General features: G+C 45.8%; 1 protein-coding gene across 10 annotated transcripts in view; it reads left to right on the top strand.

Moving 5' to 3' along the window:
- CAMK2G (calcium/calmodulin dependent protein kinase II gamma) overlaps window positions 1-16,192 on the top strand; it is a 121,587-nt gene extending 105,395 nt beyond the window's left edge. For 2 of the 10 annotated variants that reach the window (XM_082308168.1, XM_082308163.1), the window contains 8 exons: window positions 2,311-2,379; window positions 3,998-4,042; window positions 4,702-4,750; window positions 6,800-6,913; window positions 11,379-11,454; window positions 11,953-12,047; window positions 13,164-13,409; window positions 15,916-16,192. In XM_082308168.1, coding sequence (XP_082164294.1) covers window positions 2,311-2,379; window positions 3,998-4,042; window positions 4,702-4,750; window positions 6,800-6,913; window positions 11,379-11,454; window positions 11,953-12,047; window positions 13,164-13,396 — 681 coding nt within the window. In that variant the 3' untranslated portion in view covers window positions 13,397-13,409; window positions 15,916-16,192. Of the gene's footprint in view, window positions 1-2,310; window positions 2,380-3,997; window positions 4,043-4,701; window positions 4,751-6,799; window positions 6,914-8,578; window positions 8,705-11,378; window positions 11,455-11,952; window positions 13,075-13,163; window positions 13,410-15,915 lie in introns of those variants that run through there. The other 8 variants (XM_082308164.1, XR_014227823.1, XR_014227822.1 and 5 more) reach the window with 8 other exon arrangements.
- The last annotated feature ends 5,492 nt before the right edge of the window (window positions 16,193-21,684 follow it).

The following is a 21,684-nucleotide window of genomic DNA, read 5'->3' as shown; positions in this document are numbered from 1 at the left end:
CTTAACAAACTTAATTTCTTTTTATGACAAGGTTACCCACCTAGTTGACCAAGGGAAGCCAGCTGATGTCATCTTTTTGGATTTCAGTAAAGCTTTTGATACTGTTTCTCACAGTATCCTCCTGGACAAAATGTCCAGCATACAGCTGGATAAACACATAATACAATGGGTGAGCAATTGGCTGACAGGTCAGGCTCAAAGGGTTCTAGTAAATGGGGTTACATCGGGCTGGTGACCAGTCACTAGCGGGATTCCGCAAGGATCCATCTTAGGGCAGTGTTCTTTAATGTCTTCATAAATTACTTAGACGCAGGACTTGGAGGACTACTATCTAAGTTTGCTGATGACACAAAATTGGGAGGAGCTATTGACACTCTCAAGGGGAGAGAGGCTCTGCAGAGAGATCTACACAAATTAGAGAGCTGGGCAATCACCAACCATATGAAGTTTAACAAGGGCAAGTGCTGGATTTTGCACCTGGGACATGGCAACCCTGGATGTACATACAGACTTGGGAATGAGAGGCTGGAGAGCAGCCCTGCGGAGAGGGATCTGGGGGTTCTGGTCGACGGCAAGTTGAACATGAGCCAACAGTGTGCTCTGGCAGCCAAGAGGGCCAGCCATGTCCTGGGGTGCATCAAGCACTGTATTGCTAGCCGGTCGAGGGAGGTGATTGTCCCACTCTACTTTGCACTGGTGCAGCCTCACCTTGAATGCTGTGTGCGGTTTTGGGTGCCACAGTGTAAAAAGGATGTGAAGCTACTATAGCGTCCAGAGGAGAGCCACAAAGATGGTGGAGGGTTTAGAGGGGAAGCTGTACAAGGAGCAACTGAAGTCACTTGGTCTGTTCAGCCTGGAGAAGAGGAGACTGAGGGGAGACCTCATCGCAGTCTACAGCTTCCTCACAAGGGGAAGAGGAGGGGCAGGCGCTGATCTCTTCTCCCTGGCGACCAATGATAGGACCAGAGGGAACGGCAGGAAGATATGCCAGGGGAGGTTTAGGTTGGACATTAGGTAAAGGTTCTTCACCCAGAGGGTGGTGGAGCACTGGAACAGGCTCGCCCGGAGGTAGTCACGGCACTGAGCCTGACAATATTCAAGAAGCATTTGGACAACGCCCTCAGACATATGGTGTGATTTTTGGGGTTGTCCCATGCGGGGACAGGAGTTGGACTCAGTGATCTTTGTGGGTCCCTTCCAACTCAGGACATTCTATGATTCCATGCTGTGAGCTCCCATCCGGTACCCCTGATCTGTAAACCAAAGAGTTTGAGTGAGCCTCCTGCAGTGCTGATTTTGACATTGTTGCTGGTGTCTGGCAGCGAGAGATTTATATATCTGGTGTGAGGGTTACACGGCAGTGTAGCTGTGGGCCTAATTCTCCAACAACTGACTGGATTTGTGGGCTAGGGACTATATACTAGTGGACACAGGTTTGTCTTCCTACAAACACAGACTTTGCTCATTCCTGATGTAATTGACATACATGACTCAATAGGACGTTTCTTTGCAGCAAGCTGGTGACTGCCTCACTGTTGTGCTATGTGAATGCAGGAAATAGAGATTTTATTCTTCTACCGCAGCTACAAGAGAGACTGAAGAGGGGAAAGATGAAAAACTACTGGGCACCATCCAGAGGACTTGCTACTTGGGGAACTACATGGCCTTTTCCTTGCCTCCCACCCCCATCCGTTTCCATATTTTTGGTCCTGAAGTCTCTTTGTTCAGGTCACAGTGGGGACACAACACACCATACCTCACCTTTTCTCTACTTTTTCTAGGGCTGACCACACTTTTTCTTGCATCAGTAGATTCCCTGGGACCCTCTGCATCATCACATATCTAAGACTGTTCCTGCACACTTTGGGACTCCTCAGACACAACTCCCACTTGTCCCCTGTTTGAGACTGCACCATGACTATTGTGTGTGTCTCACTTCTGTAGTCTCTTTCTCTCGGGACTGCTGTCATCTCTCATTCTTCTTCACCAAATACTTTTGTTGGTGCTCATTGCAGGATTCTCCCTATCCCTTTGGGCTGCTGCCTTTTTCCCTTCTGTTTTCCTTCCTTATAGCTCTAGCAGTCCATGCACATTTGGGTTTTGATACATCCCTTACAACATCTGTTGCTTCTTAGGGAAGGATGATGTCCAGCGACCCGGGCAGTGCTCCTTCTTCCTCCCTCTTCCTGGTGATCAAGCCTGTGGGGAGGGGAGGGCCTGAAGAGATGGTTGGGATTGAAGCAATACTGTCATTTTCTTGCTGCCTCTGCTGCCCAGCAGGGGAACTAAAACCATGTTTTTCTGTCTCAGCCACAGAGCAACAACAAAACCAGTATAGTAAGCACTGCAAAAGAAACACCCCCAGTGCAGACGTCCATGGTATCTTCCCCAACCGCTATTTTTTTTTCTTGTTTGGTTTAATTTCGATTCTGTCCTCTCCCCTTCTCTCCTTCCCCCCCATCCTGAGTGCTGCTTGTGCTGCTGTTTCAGCTTGTGTTTTGGCTTTGTTCTGTCTGTGTCCCTGTGCTGCTGTGGGGCCTGATCACAGCCTCACAGGCTTTGGGGCGGGGGTGCTGAGCAGAGCTGTGGTTGGATGTGGGGATCGCAGCTTGCCTGGACTTCCCCTTGTGCCATCCCTGTATAGTTCTGTGTGTCCCGTTCAACTGTTCCTGCTGGCTTTGGGGAGGCTGGTTTGGAAGAAGAGAGTGGCAAGCTCCATCCACTCTCCAACACCCAGGAAATGGAGGATGGACTTCAGGACACCACAGAAGAAAGGGCAGGCAAAGGGTTTTTAGAGGAATCCTTTGATGGCCCATTTGGCCTGCTCAGTTGTGTGGTTGAGCCTCTGCAGCTCGCTGACTTGCTGGGCTAGTATTTTCTGTTTGGGCTGTGTGCAGCAGGTTTCACAGGGTGCCCTGTGCCTAGTACGTATAATGGCACAGCTCGGTGTGGTCTGCCTCAGTGTGCTTGGAAGATCAGGCAGCAGTGCAATGGGTGACAGAGGCAGATGGGTGAGTGTATATCACTGCACCGTCACAGTCCCTGCTGCCCTCGCTGAGCCACCCTGCAAGAGTGACAGCAGTGGGAGGAGATGGTGCAGGATCCTGAAGTCTTGTCCCGGTAATGAAGGGATGAGTGCAGGAGCTAGTTAGCACCCGTAGGCCTGGTAGCTGCTCTTTGTTGTGTGTCTCTGGAGAGCTGGATTTGGCATTTTTTGCGGAGTGGGAGAGTGGGATTTGATGTTTTTGTTGTTTGTTGTAGGGCAAAGGGTTCTTGGGACACTTCATAATTTTCTGCTTTCCCTTCACTGGCTTTGTTCATTACGGTTTTGATACTGAAGGAGCCTTTCTAAATTATTAACTATTGTTGTTATTATTGAAATTGGATCTCATTTTAGAGACTTTTAGAAGAATGTGCATTTTTTCACAGCCCAGTTCCCTTAGCAGCTCCTCTCTGAGAGGCATTGAGGTGGTCTGGCTTATCCCCTTTTTATTATGGAAATTATGAATGTCCCTTTTTCAGGGTAAAACACCCAGCAAACTTTCCAAAAAACTGGGAGACAAAGGCCCCAGCCCAGTATTATCCTTCTCTCCCCCTCTCCCTCTTCTGAAGCATTTTCCAGTGAGGACGCTGCTGAGGGGTCATTACTTCGTGAACGGCTGCAGAGGGTGCAGCCTGGCTGCCCAGTTGCCATCTGGCATTTGTGCCAGCCTGGTTCACTGGAGGCAAATTGGGAATTAGGGGCAATTGCAGGGAAGCTGGGGGCTTTGTCTCCTTGTGACTGTAGCTTTTAGTGCAGCCTCTCTCTTCAGGAAACCTTCTGTGCAGGAAGTGTGTGCGCACGCACGCAAGCACACGTGTGCTGTTTGGAGTTTGTGGTTTGATTTTTTTTTTTTTTTTTTAATGTCGTTCACCTTTTTTCCACTGGCTGGGGAGTAAAAAGAAATGAGAGAATGCTTTGGAACTGGAGTTTAATGATTCTTCCATCCTTTCCTAGGAGCCTCAAACAACTGTTGTCCATAATGCTACAGATGGCATAAAGGTAAGGGATTGGGAGTGTTGCCAGAGAAACCTCTGCTTCTCTCTTGCCGTTCTCGTCTTCGTGTGTCTTACTTCGGTTTCTACCTTTCCGATGTCTGGTTTGTAGCATGCTCCTGAATACTGCTGGCAGTAGACTGGGAGGGTTGTGTTGTATGGCTGTGGATCTCTGGAAGAGGCTGAGCAGGGACAACTGTTCAAATATTATCATCTCTTTCTACTGCGGTGTGTAATCACCACTCTCTTTTGTATGTGGGGTGGAAGAGAAGATACAGGCACTTACGCACTTTTTCTTCTGGAAATGGAGACCTGTTCCTCTGAGAAAGCCTAGGAGCCCTTCTTTAGCTTCTTGTGACTATTCTTCTTCCAAACAGAAGCAACTCCCATTTGATCTCATTTGACAGAGTTTGGTAACTTCTGTCCTTGTAAAAGTTCTGGATGGACGGCTTGAACGGCTTAAACGTGCAAAAGCTGAGCAGAGATGCTGATAGGTTTTGCTTAATATTTGGCCTGCTTCCATCCAAATCTTCCTTGTATCATCCTCTCCCTGCCATCCCCGCCAATGTTTTTGCGCTTTTCCCCATCTTCCTTCACAACCAAATCAAACTATTCACTCATGCTCCCAGCTGCTGATGCCTGGTAATGCTCTGTTCTGCTGTGCAGGGTTCCACAGAGAGCTGTAACACCACAACCGAAGATGAGGATCTGAAAGGTAGGTGTTTTGCCTGTAATTTCTAATACAGTTAAGTGCAGGCAGGGGATCCTGGAGATTCGATCACTGCCTTGAACTAGCTTCCCAGATTTCTGTGTCTGACTCAGTTCATAAATTCACCACGATGCTGTCATTCCTGTCACAGTGGGACCATGCATTGGGAAACCAGCTGACTTGGCCTCTGTGATATATAAACACCTTTTGCCCTGAGCTAATTTGGTTTTGTCTCAGAGTTGGAATTCTTTTCTTGGAAATATCATAATCTGTTCATCTCTAGTCCATTTCTAGCCTTGGGAAATCCCTACCAGTCCCATGAGGTTTGGAGTCTGGTTGCGTTTTTGTGCTTCCCTGTAGGTTACAGGGAGTTGAAACCTCTCTGTTACTGCTCAGTCTCCCTTCTCACCCCTTCCTGGGAATCTCTTTAGTGATGTGCACACACTTCCCTCTTTATTTTTTTTCTCTTTGGTCTATTTTTGTTTCTAAGATGAAGATCATTCTCAGCCTGTCATCTCTGAATGGAAATGATTTTTCACATCCTTGACTGAGATACCAGTAGAGGGAGAGGGTGAAGAGAGATTTCACAGTTTCAGTGACCATATCATAAATATTCTGTGCTTGTAAAACTCTTTAGATGAAGGAGCTCCAAGTCCCATATCTGCTCATGTTGTTCGAGCAGCTGTCCTCTTCCTGACCTCCCTAAAGAAGGACAAGCAGACATTTTCCTGAATGAACAGGTTCGGGATGGGTGAACGCAGTTTGCATTCTGAGGCAAATGTGTTAATAGTTTGCATTTTGAGGCAGAGGTATTCTCATTCTCCCTGTAGTCAGAGTTACATATCCAGGCAAAAATCAATGCTGACTCTGTGGTGTTGCAGCAATGTCACCTCTGTCAGCTGGGCTAGGTCCTGATGCTTTTCCTGTGGCTTATCACAAGCTCCTGGCTCCTCTTCTGAGGAGTCACAGGGAGCAGAAACACATGCCAGTGGGTGAATGAGCTCTGCAATACAGATTGTTTCAGATAAGACCTGACCTCATTACAGGACAGTATTCTAGCTCCCACCTTTTTGCCAAAGAGTAATCCATGGTTTAAGAACCTAGCTTTGAGGGAAGGGAACTGGATGGTTTTGGTAGTGTGGTAATGAAATTGATTTATCTAATCTCCACTGGATACCCGTCCAGAACAGATACTTGTCCAGAACCTTGTCTCCTTTGGCAGCTTTTGTTCAGGAGAGGTCCTAGACTTGAGCCAGCTGAGCCAACAGGTCCAGTAAGTCAGGAATACGAATGCTGTGAGGAGAGGAAGGCTAGGACTGGAACAGAAAGTGGGGGGGAAGGAGAGCACCTGGCCAGGGCTAAATATATGAAGAATCGTATAGGGCTACATTGCTGCAGATCAAAACTGAAGGGTTTTTTTTTGGCAGAGGTTAGAAAATTTTGTTATGATTTTAATAGAAAGAGAGCATTTGAATGGTGGTTGGGAGGGAAGGAGCTTGCACAGTAATGGTTTGTGCTCTGTCCAGCTCTGGTAATTTTAGTGCTTCAGTTTTAAGTGTAGCAGTGTTTGTTTTCAGCTTCTGCTCCTCCATGTTTTAAGCTAAGCAGGCACTCAAGCAAAACTAAATAGACCAAAAGGTTTGGGGGTGTTGGAGTTCTCGGCCTTCCGCATAGCCATGACTCTGGGAAAAGGGAAGTGCTTGTGCAGTTCCTCTGCCAACTTCTTATTTTCAATAGACAACAGGTTACACAAATCTGTTCTGCTGTGGTGTAGGAGACATCCTTGATCCATCAGTGATAGTTGCCTCAGGGATATGTTGTTTCCACTGTGGTGGGGCTAAAGGCAGCACCCCCCCTGCCCCTGTGCCATTTTAAATTGCACAGCAGGTCCGTGTTGTGGAGCTGTGTACTTGGCTTTGCCCTGGAGGATACTCCTGCATGTTTTGTGCCCAGCATTGTGGTTTCTTTAATGTTCTCCTATTTCCTTTCTCTTTTTTTATTTACTGAACTTGCGTGTTTTGTTTGTGTTTGTGTTTTAATTCCCTGCCATGCTAGCTCCCCCTCTCTCCACCGGGGACGGCAGCTCAGTGCTTGAAGGACGGAGGCACAGTGAGAGCAAAACACAGACTGAGTCCATGCAGTCCCAGCTTTCTCTCTGTTTCTCAGCCAGTAAGTCCAGGGGTGCAGTGCTTCACGGCATCTTTTTCCCACCCCTCCCTCCACCTTTCCCATTTCTCCTTCCCCAAGATTTTTCCTTTCCTCAACTTCCTTCCAGAACGTTGATTTTTTTCATTTCCAGTACTCCAGAATAAAAAGAAATCATCTCCCTTCCTGCAAAATACCCTCCTTTGCACACTGAAAATTTCCAAACCTTTCCTTCCCTTTTTGAAAAAAAAAAAAAACAAACAAACCCAGAACCTCATCCTAGCTAATTTCATTCCCTTTCATCTGGGCGAGATGTGGAGTTCTCTGCAGATACAATGCCTTTCGGGGTTTCCTCAGGCAAGTCACTGCATCTCTTAGTTTTCCTTGTGGTAAATGGGGTCAGTGGTGCAGGTCTGCTTGTGGAGGGGATGTGCGAGGCTAAATTCACTCTCGCTTGTCAAGAACTTCTGAGCACCCCAGACATGGATGGTGCTCGGGAAGTACAAAAGGAACAAAAAACAGTTTTTATAGACTGCTTCAAGGATGCTTTGGAAAGGAGGCTGTGGCTGCTGGAAGACCCCTCAGCATTTCTGAATCCATTGTGAGGTGCTCTGAGTGAAAATCCTTGGATAACGTTTGCTCTGAGGGGCTTTACCTTGCGTGTCTGTCTTGCTAGCTCAGTTAGCTGGTACCATGGTTAGTCTGCCAGTTATGGTACCATCTGCCTGATCTCTCCTGAATTGGCTGCCTCCATAGAGGAGCCTGTGGCTGAAAAACTCTGAAAATGGGTATGAAAACAGCTAGTAGGTTAGAGAATGTCTAGGTGGGATTCCCAGCCTTTCCCCTACACAGACGTTCTGTACTAGCTGCCTGACTATTTAAAGCTATAATGGAAGGATCCTTAATGTGAGTTGGGAACGTCTGAAATACATGATTCTGTTCAGGTCAGTCTGGGAAGGAAGGAACAGGCATGCCCTCTTCTGTCTCCTGTTTTCCTTCCCCGGTTTCCTGCACACAGCACCAGTATCTCGTACGATGCAGCAGTCAGAGCCTCTCTGCTACTTATTTTTGAAGTAGCTCTAATTATGTCGAACTGCTGGTTTGTGAGGTGCAGTGGGAAAGGTGTTTTGCCTAGCCAGAACGGAAGGGAAATGATCTCTTCTGAAGTCCTTTTTGCTGTGAACTGTCCATCACTGCTTTCTTATTAACTCCTTCGTCTTGCTCATAGCAAGGCCCTGCTTGGTACGCTGAGGAGTGCCAAATCGCTTCTATGCCAAGTGGGGCAGCATTCTCCCACCCCACTCCCCTCCGAGTTGAGATTTGCAGTGATTTGATGCCCTACTTTCCTTCCCGTTCACTCACATCTCGTACTTGCCCTCGTGCTGCTCTGTCACTACTCCAACCAGTGTTTTAGGTCACCCTCAAACTACCTCCAGCAGCATTAGTGCGGTTCCTACTGTGCTCTGAGGGGTCTTCTGCACCAGTGCCAGGGTGGTCCCCTCTGAGCAGCGTCCAGCCCAGCTGATGTGTGACAGAGGCAGGAGAGCGGGTAGAGGTTGCTGGGATGTGGATGTCTCTGTGTGCCCGCTGGGGTTGGGGCTTGTGTGTGTTTGTACTTCTTTGTTGGTTTTTATTTTGCTTTCTGGTTTTTGTTTGTTTATTATGTTAATGCTTACATTTGTTTTGCAGCTACACAGTCTTGTGAAGAGAAGCTTCTTGCCTGGGACAGCCCAGGGCAGACATTGGAGTTAGAGCGTGCTCGGTCGGAGCCTTTGCTAACTCCAGTAGTTCCCTTTGTACTTAACCGTGCACCGTGTAAGTTAGCAGCTGGGTAGCAGTAGTGGAGTAGTGCAACTAATACTAGTTACCATAGACGTAAAGCTTCCCTCCTCCTTCTCTCCACCTCTGTGCCCCTCGCCCCCCGTTCGTCCGAGAAGGGACGGAGCGCCCCTCCGAGCTAACGGCTGCCGGGGGGTGGTACGGCGGGGGGCTCGGCCGCCGGCAGCCAGGCGCCGGCACGGCGGGGCCGGCGGCTCCCGGCGCCGCTCCCGCCCGCCGCGCCCGGGGGAGGCTCCCGCCGCGGGCGGCGCTGGCTGCAGGGAGCGGCGGCGGCCGCCGGGGGGCGCCGCGGTGCCGCCGCCCGGGAAGGCGGGGGCGCCCCAGACCCGGCCCGCGGGCCCCGCGCCGCCGCCGGGGAGAGCCCGCCGGGGAACTGCGCTCCGCTCTGCCGACTGGGCTCCGCCAAAAGTGCTGCCGTGGCCCCTGCCACGCCCGCGGTGCGCCCATCCGCCGTCTGCTGTTGGCGGTACTGCTGCAGCAGCGCTGGCAGGCTGCTGGAGCGGGCTGCCTCTTAGGCTGCTCGCAAGAGACAGTAGACTAGCCGTGAGTCGCACTTTTATGTCTGTGCTGGTGCATGCTTGCCTCCCTTTTGTGCCCCTCTGCAGTGTAAGTTAGGAGGCCCCGTGGATTCATCAGGAGTGGCAGGCGCGAATGCCTTCCCTGTGACATCCCGAGGCTCTCTGTCCTTCGGAAAAAATGGATCACCTCCTCTGTGCTGGTTGTAGCTCGGGACGTGTAGTAGAAGCAAGAAGACTAGCACAGTCTGATGGAATGGACTGCTGTTGAAGGACAGGGTTGATGCTGCTGCATAGTGACACTTGGGAAGGGGGTGCAAATCTCCTTGGGATGAGTCAGCACATGGTGGCTGTGGTCTGCAGATTTCCTCGCTCATCCCAAATAGAGCCTTTCCCATGGACTTCATCTTCCGGGCATTGCACACAGTTGTGTGTGCTCTGTGTGGGAGGGAGGTCCAACAAGTAGCCCTGCTTCATGTGGAAGCAATTCCAGACGACTTGCTTGTAAAGATATTTTTCACAATAGACATAGCCCACTGTGTCGTTTTGATCCATTCCCTGTATACATCTTTCGACGTGTAGAAATGTATACAGCCTGAGTGGCAAAACCTGCTCCCTTACTATTATGAGCCAGTTGTCCCCTAGCTGAGATGTTTCTGTGGCTGGCTGGGTAGCAGAATTCTCTTAATTGATTTCCAGAGTGGGTGCAGACATCTTTCATAGCCAGTGAGATTATCATCTTGTTGCTCTTCAGCTGCACTTACCAATAGTGGGATGAGATGGACATGTGGATGAAAGTTTACAGGGGAGGGCAGTTCAGACTAGCATCTTCTGGCATTTAGAGTGGAATTCAGCTTCCCTGACTTGGACATCTAAAAATGGTAGGTTAGATTTAAACACCATCCCCCTAATGACAGGCATCTGAGATGCCTCAGGTGAGACTTCCAGCAGTGCCAACTTCCATCAGGGCCTAAAGGAGGAACAGTCAGGTGACTGGTTCCGTTTCAGACACCTACATTTTAGATGCCTAAGGGCAGATAAATTCCACTTCTGATGGCAGGAATTGTAAATTATGTGGTGATATTGAAGGTAATGCTAGAGCACCTCCTAAATGCTTGTATAATGTGCAGGATTATGAATTATAAAGTGTGGGGAAGGCTCAAGAGATGTGAGGGTGTGCACACAGGCTCAGGCATATATATGGTGCACATATAGTCATAGAACTAGAGTTGTGTTACTTAACAACAGAGCCGACCCAAACTTTGCAAGTGTTAAGGACTCTTGAGATCAGCATGGGTGATGGAACACCTCAGAGGGGATGGGATCTGGGCAATCGTCCGTGGGAAGCCAAGAGAAGAGTGAAGAGGTGCTGGCCAGAGAGCGGGCAAATAACAGTAGACAGCTAGCCCCCGCCTTCATTCATCTTGAAGTCCAGTGTGCTGGGTTGGGTTAATGGAAATGCTGTCAGAGTGCTGAAAAGAATTGTGCCGTAGGGATTGGCAGCAGCTAACTGCCTGAGGAATGGAGTGCGCACTAGTATATAGCTAGGACCTGTGCATCCAACCCATCCATCCTGCTGCAGTTGTCTTTCTAGCTTGCAGAAGTCATCCCTGCATGTCCCAGTCGCTTGTTTGCAGCATTCATAATAGCTGAGGTATTGGTGATGGTGATAGGCAAGTTGTTGGGAGACGTTTTCCAATTGGTTTGATCTGTGTGGTGGCCATTTGTATATGACTACTGTAGTGAAGGGTTTCCACATCTTCAGCTGCCAGACAAGTGGTTCATATTGGCAGGTTCACTGACATTCATTGGTCAGACTCCCTAGAAGCACCTCACGCTGTCATTCAGGAGACACCTCTGGTGCCTTAGGCCTTACTAGAAGAAAAAAAATGAACATGACATCTTTATTTCCTTTCTCCCTGCATTATGGGATCACCATTCCCCTTTCATACCACTGCCCCCTACTCTCATGTGGATGGCTGTCATTACTGCATATCTCCAGAATGCAGGGAGCAGCATCCTATGAGATCTAGACTAATGGTGCTCCACAAATTGCCTGTAGGAAGCACCTACTAGCCCCGTGTTCCCATTGAAGTCTTATGCACAGTTAAATTGCTCTTTCTTCTTGTTCGCAGTGCGTAAGCAAGAAATCATTAAGATAACAGAGCAGCTGATAGAAGCCATCAACAATGGAGACTTTGAGGCGTATACGTAAGTACAGATATCTTCTGACAGGTTCTTTATCAGTTTGTGTGCAAGTGGTGTTCTGGCTCCTGGGTATGAGGAGTTGTCATGCAGTCAGAGATGGTAAAAGTTTTATGCTTTTTAGCCTCCATCAATTAGGAGTAGGGCTATGGTAGAGCTGTCTAAATGAACATCAAGTAAAAGTCAGATCTCAGACAGCAACAGGAGCAACAAAAGGAACATGTCCTAGCTTTGTAAGAAAAGCAGCGGGGAGGGCAGTGTGATGGGCAGAAAGAGAATAAAAGAAAAGCCAGAAACCTACAGGCTTGTTTTATGTGAAATGCCAACTAGCGCCAACTCCATGCTGTTGCAGTAGGACTGAGTCCTCCAGTAACTTAGTCCTTGGAGTAGGGAAATAGTTAGGTGGACACAGGTTGTGAGTCAAATGCCATACCAGCGCTTCATTGTGTAAATAGCCCTTGGGCTCAAATGCAGATTGTAAGCCTGTGGTGCTTTTCTTTGCAGAAAAATCTGTGATCCTGGCTTGACCTCATTTGAACCTGAAGCCCTGGGGAACCTGGTTGAAGGAATGGATTTCCATAAGTTTTACTTTGAGAACTGTGAGTGGGTAGATTTGGTAACACCAACAGCTTTCTCTCTAATCTTCCTTTATGCCACATTCTGGGGGGAGAATTGCCCTTGTTTTGACTGGCTGTCAGAACCAGCAAGAACTTGATTGTGCATGGGTTATGATGCATTCATAAGAGCCAGCATGCTTTCTCTCAAAAGCCTTTCTCACCAACAATTTCAATTCTAACCCCCAGATCCCTTCACTGTAGGCATACAATTTGCCTGGTGCAAATATTTTGTAAGCATGGACTGCAGGAGCTTTAAAAGTTTGAGGCACCGGATTTCCTACTGATATGGAAATGGAAAAAATGAGCATATTTTGATGGAAACAACATGTTTGGGGTAGACATACTGAATGGTCAGACATAAAGATAGTCATGCACAAATCAGTCATGCCTTCACTTTGAGTTTTCCCTGGACGGTTTCAGATCTCTAACACCAATGAACCCGTTACGTGGATACAAAGGTCACCTTGTCAGCCTGGGGCAGGAAAAAGAGTTGGGAGAAATGCTATCATTTATACTAGTGGATTTGCCTCCCTTCCTGGATGTCTCCACAGGATGAGATAATTGAAATTTAAATCCTGAGCTGTTAAATTTGTTTTATTTTGGGGGTTAGGTCAAGGTCCTTAGTATAGGCAATTCCTAGTGCTCTAAGTATGCAGAGACTTTGTCTCTCTCAAAAGCCTGTTCTGGAGTGATTTTTACTCTTCTCTGAGGCTTGTTCATATTTAATGCAGACCTAGCTTAAAGGTCTCCTGATTTATCCACTGCTTTGCAACAATATTCTGTAATTAAAACATCTTTTCCTATAACTGAAGAAACAGCAGCCTGATGTTGAAAAAGTGGCGAGTATGCTTTGCAGAAGAAGTGGGAGCAAAAGGGCCAGGGGAATTCTAGGCAATAATAAGTGCGCAGTTCCTAAGGAGAAGAACAGGTGATAGGGGAAGGAATTGCTTGGACTTTGCCTGGAAAATTGCAGGAGCAATTTTTATTGTATCCCAGAATCCAGTGGAAGGTGAGTAGAATACAAAAGAGGTTGGAGGATGCGGGGGCTGTTCGTTCTTAGTAGTAAAATGAAGCTGATGGTTTTGCATGTTCTGCCAGTACTGTCGAAGAACAGCAAGCCAATACACACCACCATCCTGAACCCCCATGTCCATGTCATTGGTGAAGATGCTGCCTGCATCGCGTACATCCGTCTGACACAGTACATCGATGGCCAAGGCCGGCCCCGCACCACGCAGTCTGAAGAGACCCGCGTCTGGCACCGCCGAGATGGCAAGTGGCTGAATGTCCACTACCACTGCTCTGGAGCTCCTGCCGCACCTCTCCAGTGAAGATCAAATACGGGTATGGACTATCAGGGAAGGAGTGTATCATACACAGCTAAGCCTGCTGTATGTGGCAATTCGGTATTCAACGCTGTTTAGCTGGCTGGGAGAGAATCATTTTTAGTTGTCTGTAGGCTAAAAACTTCTGCTGGTCAGTTGGTGTTCCTTTCTCTAAGCCCTGTCTTCTGGACTCAGCAGCATTATCTGCCATTCCTGACAAGCTGGAGTCATGTGCCAGACGGTTGTTCCTGAGCATAGCTACCCTTGTAGCAGCAGTGCTTCCTCCCGGGTACTCGGCTCTGTGCTCGGACAGAGTGCTAATCCAGAGCAGAGAGGAAAAGTATCTCATGCTGTGCACAGGTTTGCTGTTTCCCCACTGTCAGGGATCTCCCTTTACATGCTGGTGATTTCAGAGAACTTTTTTGATGAGAATGTCATATTCTAGAGAGGATATTGTAAAATCTATGCAGAACAATTTCTTGCCCTTTAGGGTAAAGATTTATTCATATAAATTTTACTGCCAATTTTCTGATTAGCAGAAGCTATTTAATGTACAATGTTGAGAAAACTCAGAGGAAAAAAAAAATTAAATAATAATATCAGAGGATTTAAAATATCTCCCAATGAGCTTGCCACAATTCAGCAGTGGAGGAAACTTTGGTTATAAAATTTGACATGAAGAAACGATTGTTGCTTGCTCCTGAAGGACGGCAGATCCATTTACTTCTGCAGCGTTAAAGCATTCTTTTTTATTGCCTTACTGGTTTCTTTTAGTTAGAAGTACAAAGTCTTTCTGCCTCCTTTCGTTTTATGATGAAGTATATGTCACATTCATTTTAAAGATCTAAGGTTCCTAATCTTAGGACCTTTTTACTAAAGATTTTCTGTTTAAGAGCAAACACAAAAAACATCTACACCTGGGAGACAAGCTTTTTTTAATGTGGTCACCTGAGGATGAACCACTCAAGTATAGTTACTACTTGAGTATTGTGTGCTACTTGGGACTAAGCCAAGAGCAGTTTTTATTCTTAGGTGTTGTGAGGGATTCAGCCCTACTGAAGGCAATGGAAAGGAATGTGAACTATCACAAGCAAACTGCAGAGGTCACAGATGGAATTTGAAAAGCAAAAGCCAGCTGGGGGCACCAGAAGCAGGGAAGCTTTCAAGAGAGCTGGACAATCAGATGAATTTCCAGGACAAAGCCTTTGCAGGGAAACAAAAAATAACTTAATTGCATCAGTTTTAATCACAGAGATGTTGAGGGAGATTTCTGTCCTGGATTTAGTCCAAAAACAGATGCAGAAGAAATTATTAAATTAAAGATTGGTATAGCTCAGAGGCTATGCCTAGGAGTTCTGAGGAAGCTTAGGAACGGAGGGTCTTAGCTACTACAGAAGAGGTATGTTTCCTTGACTTGGCTGCTGAAATGTTGCACCTCCTCCAAAAGTATGTGCTGGAGAGTTTCTGAAAACTGCAGAGCAGAAGCCATTTCCAAACCACAAAATGTTGGTTAAAACAATATTTTAAAAAAACCTATAAAGTAAATTGAAGTTGAAATATTTGCATGCATTTCTGGGTTCTGAAGGAGGTGTAATCATGTGCAATTATGAGTGGGGTCAGTGTGGCCAGCCCCCATCTGAACACACTGAATCATTTTGGAGCAGCATTGGCCCATGTGCAGTGAAAAGTAAGGATGAAGAAGGAATGAGGTGAATAAGAATGCTTAAATAGAAATCAGTGGTTTGTTTTCACCTGGAAGGCAGAGTTCAGTTTTGAGTAAGTCATCTTCAAAGGAAACTGCAGCCCTAGAAGAAGTTTGAGGTTAATCACGGGATTTCCGTGTGAGGAGAGAGTAGGAACCAAGGAGGAAAACCAATAAGAGTTTGTGACAAGATTCGCAGACTAAGAAATAGTAGAAAGAAGATTTGGGCTACATTTTCATGCTAAACAAACATGAAAAAAAAACAAACTTAAAACTGATCCAAACAAATTCAGTAATTTGACACAAGGAGATTAGCCAGGAGGAGCCTTTGCTAAAAGCAGTCACTAGGGCTACAACTTTGCAAAACTGCAGAAAAGCTCATACAGTTGTTTAAATATTAAGAACATTCAGAGACAAAATTACTGAAGACTTTAAAAAAAAAATATTTCAGTTCAAGGCAAAAGCTAACGGCCTTTGATTGCCCCTGGGGAAACTTCTTCAACTTCTGGGACATGTCACTCTTAGATAGTGGGCTCAGGTCTGCTCCAATCAAGCAAGTAATTCATTTTAGTAAGTAGTTCGTTTTCATTGGCACACTCAGCCACCTGGAAGGGAAAGTGTGTGCCTCTTGTCTTCAGGGCTCTCCTCATGAGCCCCAGCCTGTGTTGCATTAGGAAGGGTTTCTGCCTGCACCAAATGATTAGCCTGTAGAAAATGTGTTTTATTAAATATGTACAGCTAATGTTTGGCTTTATTTCCTTCCATCTTCCATCCTGTTCTCCCCTCTCCTTTGTGGGTGGACACTACCTCTTCCTGACTGCAGCAACTTGTGGAGATACTCAGCTGGAGGGCAATATCTTCTTAGCAAGCAGCTCTGGAGTGCCTGAGTGACAGCAACGGTCATGTCTGTTTTGACATTAAAAAAAAAAATACAAATTACAAACAGGCAGCAGCCAAATGCACGAAACCCTGCATGCATCTGATGCTCCGGGCGCTGCCTTTCTGTTGTTTTCCATGGATCCATCGTGTCTGTTTCTGCTGTACGAAGGTGTTTTTAAATCTAAAAAAAAAAAAAAAAAAGACATGTTGTTTGTATAAAATAATAAAAAACAGGAGTAATGCTAAATAAATGACAGATTATCCAACATGCCCCCTCCCCCAGGGCTAAGAAAATGGCAGCAGCTGGAACATCTTTCAGAAATGAAGTGAGGGGGAAAGCAAAAGTGAAGGAGAGAGAAAGAGAGAGGGAGAGCAAAAAAGGAGGCGGCTTGAGCAGCGGATAGCTGAACTGTGCTCCGCAAAGCCAAGGTGGAAGCTAACATCACATTCAGGCTGTGCTGCGACTTCAGTCAGTGAGAGGTGGCGAGGAGACCCCAGAGGAGCCAGTGTGAAGACTGGGGTCCAAGAGAGAGGAGGCGCTTCTCTTCCTGTTGCCTGGCAGACTGACTTCAGCCTGAGTTTCTTCTTCGATTTCTGCACAGCAAGAACGCTATGGAAAGCTGGTTGCTCGGCTGCTGGATCCCAAAACAGACTTTTTTTTTTTAAAGAAAAAAAAAAAACAAACAAACAAAATGGGATGTTGATTTAAAACTAAAGGTGGAAGTAGGGATTAAAAAAAATGGGTTTAAGTGAATATAACTTAAATAGAAGCTTGCTCTTCAGAGATACTGGTTTTAGAAACAGCCACTACCTGGCCAAACCTGGAGGTTTGAAGCCAGATTATTTAATTTAACAAAACAAAAAAAGCATTGCATTAAGAGCAGAGATTTTTAGAGGAAGAGGGTACATGTATGGGATTTTCTATTTTTTTTTTTTTTTTTCCTTTCTAGTAGCATAGCTGGGATCCACAGTGCTGCAGAACACATGCTCCTTAGGAAGCAGACAAAAAACTTAGTGTTATGTTCTTCATGAAGACTTGCACATACACTCCTATATGAGGCATAAATAGCGTGTGTTTTTTATACTGAAATATATGCACCCATAGAATTAAAGGGGTTACCTGGCCTCCTGTTTGATTTGTTTGGTCTCCGAGTAAAATAGCAGTGGGAGCCAGCAGCCCCAGCCAGGTGCTTCTCCCCACCACTAACCCATCTGATGTTTCTAAGTGTCATGTTTCCTAGTGTTTATTTGGGTAATTTTTCTATTTTTTACAGTGATGTTGTAACACAGAAAACTATCAGATCAGAACCTCAAAAACCGTAGCTGAAGGACTCCAGGCCACCTCCCTGTGTTGCCTCTGGGTGTTAGAGGATACCTCATGAAGGAGAGGGGAAAGGGAATTGGCACATGTGATCTGATGTTTGTCCTTTGGGCCAATTCATCTTCCTTTCTTTTCTTTGCCGCAAAAGGAGTCCATTTCCTTTATTCATTGGGTGGGGAACGTGGAAGTGTTTTGTTGACCTTACCAAGGAGGGAGCCTAGCCCCACGAAGAAAATGGCCTTTCTGGCAGACCCGATAGGATTTGTCTTGACCAAGGGAAGGCATCACTTGCAGAAGTTGGGATGGGCTTTTATCTGAATTTCCGTCTACCCCTAATCATTTTTCGGATCTTTCGAGGGAGTTAAAGTGACTGCATTGACAGCATACTAAGCGTGAGGCAACCTTTTTACAGACCATGGAAGAGAAGAAAGCCAATTTGGAATTTTAATCCTTATTTAACAGAATGCAGAAAATAAAAGCTGTTGCGCAAAGTGGAGCTGTCACTTCGCAACAGATAGCTCTCTGCTCCCTCTGTCAGAGAGGTGCTATCCCACACTAGGATTAGATCAGCTAACCCCTGAGGAAGGAAAAAGCCATCCACACTTCCTAGGTTTGTCTGAGCAAATACCCTTTTCTTCCTCCCTCCACCACCCCAGGGAGGAGAGTGGGGATTGAACCCACAGGGGGGCAAACACTAGATTTTATTATTTCAAAACATTTTTAACACAGCACTAAGCCAGTGAGTGAAGTGGAAAAGTGAAAAGACTTGGTATTTTATTCAGATTTTTTTTTTAAAGCCACAAAGAGAGAGCAAACAGGAGATTACAATTATGCCATTTCAAAAAGATAAATACAAAACATTATGCATGCCTTCTTTAGATCTGATCTTCCTTGTCTCTTTACCTGGTGATTATTAATAATTAAAAAGAAAACCCTCTGTATTAAGTATCTGCATCTTTCAGAGAAAACTTTTAAAAGAACAGAACTGTTGGGTTTTTTGGTTTTTGCACAGTCTTGGAGACAAACTCTTTTTTGGTTTTTTTGTTTGTTTTGTTTCCTTTTAAGTTAATGAGAACCTTAGCTTGGTATGGCCATTATCAAACACAGCTGTACACCTTTAGCATTCTTAATGTTCTCTTATGGGGCTAATATAAGCATCTATATAATATATATTATAAATATCACATTTTAAACAGGAAATGGAAGGCATTTGATGCAGAATTTTTGCATGATATAGAAATAATTAAAGTTAGCTAGTGTTTGTTTGTTTGGTCTGAATGTTGGTAGAACCTTCATAGCTTTGTTACAATGAAACCTTGAACTGAAGATATTTAATAAAATAACATTTAAACAGTGCAAAGTTTTGAGTGTCATGTTTTTCTCTTAAATGAATGTGGGACAATGTGGAGTCGGCACTTCTGGGATAAGAATCAATCTGCAAAGCTTCATTGTGTCAGTAAATCATGTGATTTTAAATTATCATGTTGAAAAAGGTAAGTGGTACCATACCTAAACCGAAAAAATATTAGCATTAATAAAAACAAAGGGACAACAGAACCTGTTAAAATGAACTTTATGGCATTTCCCTGTCAGACCATGGGATAATAGAGAAACGTTGCTTCTGTGCCCGATAGCCTAACCCTCGGTGAGCCTAGGCTGTTGCTTCCTTTCTTGGGCTTTGTTGTCCTCAGCAATCCTTCAGACTCTGTGGGAGAAGCTGTCTGGCCGTCAGGTTTGCCTGATGTAAACGTGCTGAACTCAAGCTGGGTGGCAGCTGTGTGAGCTATGGTATTTTGTGTCCTCAATGGGATGCTCCTGCAGAGGCACAGAGCAACCACTCACCTGTACAAATTTGCCTCGTCTAGCAGCATAAGCATGATTTCCGAACAGAAGTTAGAAGTTAGTTGGATTTAGCCTGTTTTGTTTCTATACTGTCTCTTGTTACTAGCATTTCATTTATGCTCCCTTGGGTAGGCTTTGTTCCACTCAGGCCTTCACTGCTTTGGCATGTTTCTTGAATTTCCCACCTTGTGCTGCTCACGCTGCTCTCTTAAGGGCAGGCGCCCAGCGGAGAGCCTGTGGGGTGCTGCTCTTGCCTTCTGCTGAGACCCCTTCCCAGCTGGGCCGGGGAGCACGGCTCTTGGGGGGACAGGGATGCTTGTGTGCTTTTCTGCATCTCCTGCGGCCGGTGGCCCTGTGGCAGCTGAGCGTGTGTCAGGTCTGGCACAGTTACTGCTGTGACTGCACTGGGGATGCACATCTTGTTTGGGTAGTGGCTGCAGCTAGGCCGGAGGGGCTAGCTGGCGTTTGTGCCCCCGGGCTGGCAGGCTCGGCTGGCCCGCTCCTCCCCTCAGCTCTTCTCAGGTGCATCTGGGAAGCACTGCAGATGGGAGGGGGTGGCTTTGCCTTATCACCGAGAGAGAGTTCAGTGTGCTTAATCCCCTTTAACTGCAGCAATTACCTAGTAAATAGGTGTCAGTTGCTGCTGCTTAAAGAGATGATTGCTTTTGCTGCCTGATGAAACAGGAGGAAAATTGTCCTTAGTGTTTAAAGGGAGAAGGTAAGAGTTTTACAGCCCACTTCACTGGCACTGCAGACAATCTGTTCGTAGCCAGGAGAGATAGCTCCTGCTATTACAGTAGGGAAGAGAGGTTCTGCTATCATTTCTAACATCCAAGACAGCATCGCTCATCAGGTAAGGTCTCTCTTGAAGCAGTTAATCAGATCTTAATATCTTTGAAGAAATGTTGCAGCATGATCCAATATGCACTAGGAAGATACCCATAAAGTTAGTGATGATTTCCCCTGTTCTAAGTAGCTCCTTTAACCAGGACAAGAGTCATTTAAATGCTTACTGAAAGCACAATAGTCAGACTAATGCTTTTGTCAAGAATATTTATGTAGTGTATACATGGGGCTTTTCAGAGGGTTCCTGTGTATGTGTGTGATTTAAGTACATTTGAAAAAGGTGATGGTGTTCCATTTAAGCCATATTGTATGTGTTTTTACCACTTGCAAGTGCTCTATTAGTCAGTCTTGGGCAGGGGCACTGAAAAAATGTACCAATGGGATAGAATCTGCTCCGGAAAGGGTTCCTGTCTTAGCTTTTCTTTTGTTTTAGCTGACAGCAGGGATTGGGAATGGTACTTATCTGCAGTGTGATAGCTCCAGTATTGAGCTATCAAGCAGAGATATTTTCAGAAACTTATTTTCTAGTATGCCATGTCTGGTTAAAATCTGCTCATTGTATTGGATGGTGTTTTGCCGTATTCCTACCTAAGAGAAGTGTCTGAGCATCGTTTTCTGTGTTCCCTCCCTCTCTCCCAATATATGCACATGTATGGTTGTACACATAGGTTGATTACTTTGTGGGCCACCTATGATGGATGGTAGCTTTTATTTGTGCCCAAATCAGACTTCCCTTTAAGCTAGGATTGGTCTGCTCTCACTTGCTGGGCTACCAGCACAAAGTCCGGCAGGATCCTTTTACGTCATCGTATGTATGAGCGGTGGGGAGAAGCATGAGCAGAATTAGACCTCAAGTGTCGATATCCTTTCCGTTTTATTACAAAAACTGTTGCCTTTTATTTACGTGTAACTGATAACGTAGATGAATGGACAGAGCGTTTGACTAGCAATCAGGACGTTTGCGATCTGTTTCTGGTTTTCCTCTGGCTCTGTGGGGTGACTGCAGACAAGCCACTCGCGTGCTCTGTGCTTCAGCTTTCCGTTTGTCCATGCAGATAATGAGACTGACCTCTCTAGAAGCTGCTGGAAAAGACTGATGAACAGTGAGGCAGAGCAGCTGGGTGGTATTGCTGCTACACATTGCAGATGACTTTTTTTTTTTTTTCCCTGAGAATTTGAAAGGTTTGGGACTGCAGACTAATGCACCTGGAATGCTTGTTTATTTGGGTTTGGTATAAATTTATTTTAGAGTTGGGAAAGGTGGTCCTTGGGGGCACTTAAACTGGCTTGAGTGCAGGGTTATGAATTTTTCCCTTGAGATCCTCAGTGCCTGAGAACTCCTCACCTGCAGGAATGCCCTGCCTCCAGTAAGGAATAGGAATTTACTGATCAGTGTGTGGTATTTAGAAGAAGTTGCTTGCTTAAAATTCTTCATTACTTAACAGGTATTAGAAAACAAAAATGCATATGCTTGTGGTTTTTAAGACAACCTGGCCACAGTGAAAGGATGCAAATAATTAAGTCAGTAAAATCTCAGTCTGAAAGTTCCTTATGCAGCAGTGGGGTCCTCTAAAGCACCGGTGGATGGGGGGAAAGGTTGTTGTCCCTAATCTGTGACAATTTACATAATTTTACTGTAAATATTCATGAATGGATGGGCAGGATGACATTTATTCACAGAAAAACTTTTTGTTAATGCATCCT

The sequence above is a fragment of the Platalea leucorodia genome (genome assembly GCF_965183815.1).
Source record: "Platalea leucorodia genome assembly, chromosome: 4".
Classification (NCBI taxonomy): Eukaryota; Metazoa; Chordata; class Aves; order Pelecaniformes; family Threskiornithidae; genus Platalea; species Platalea leucorodia.
This window is presented reverse-complemented; position numbering and strand designations above follow the sequence as displayed.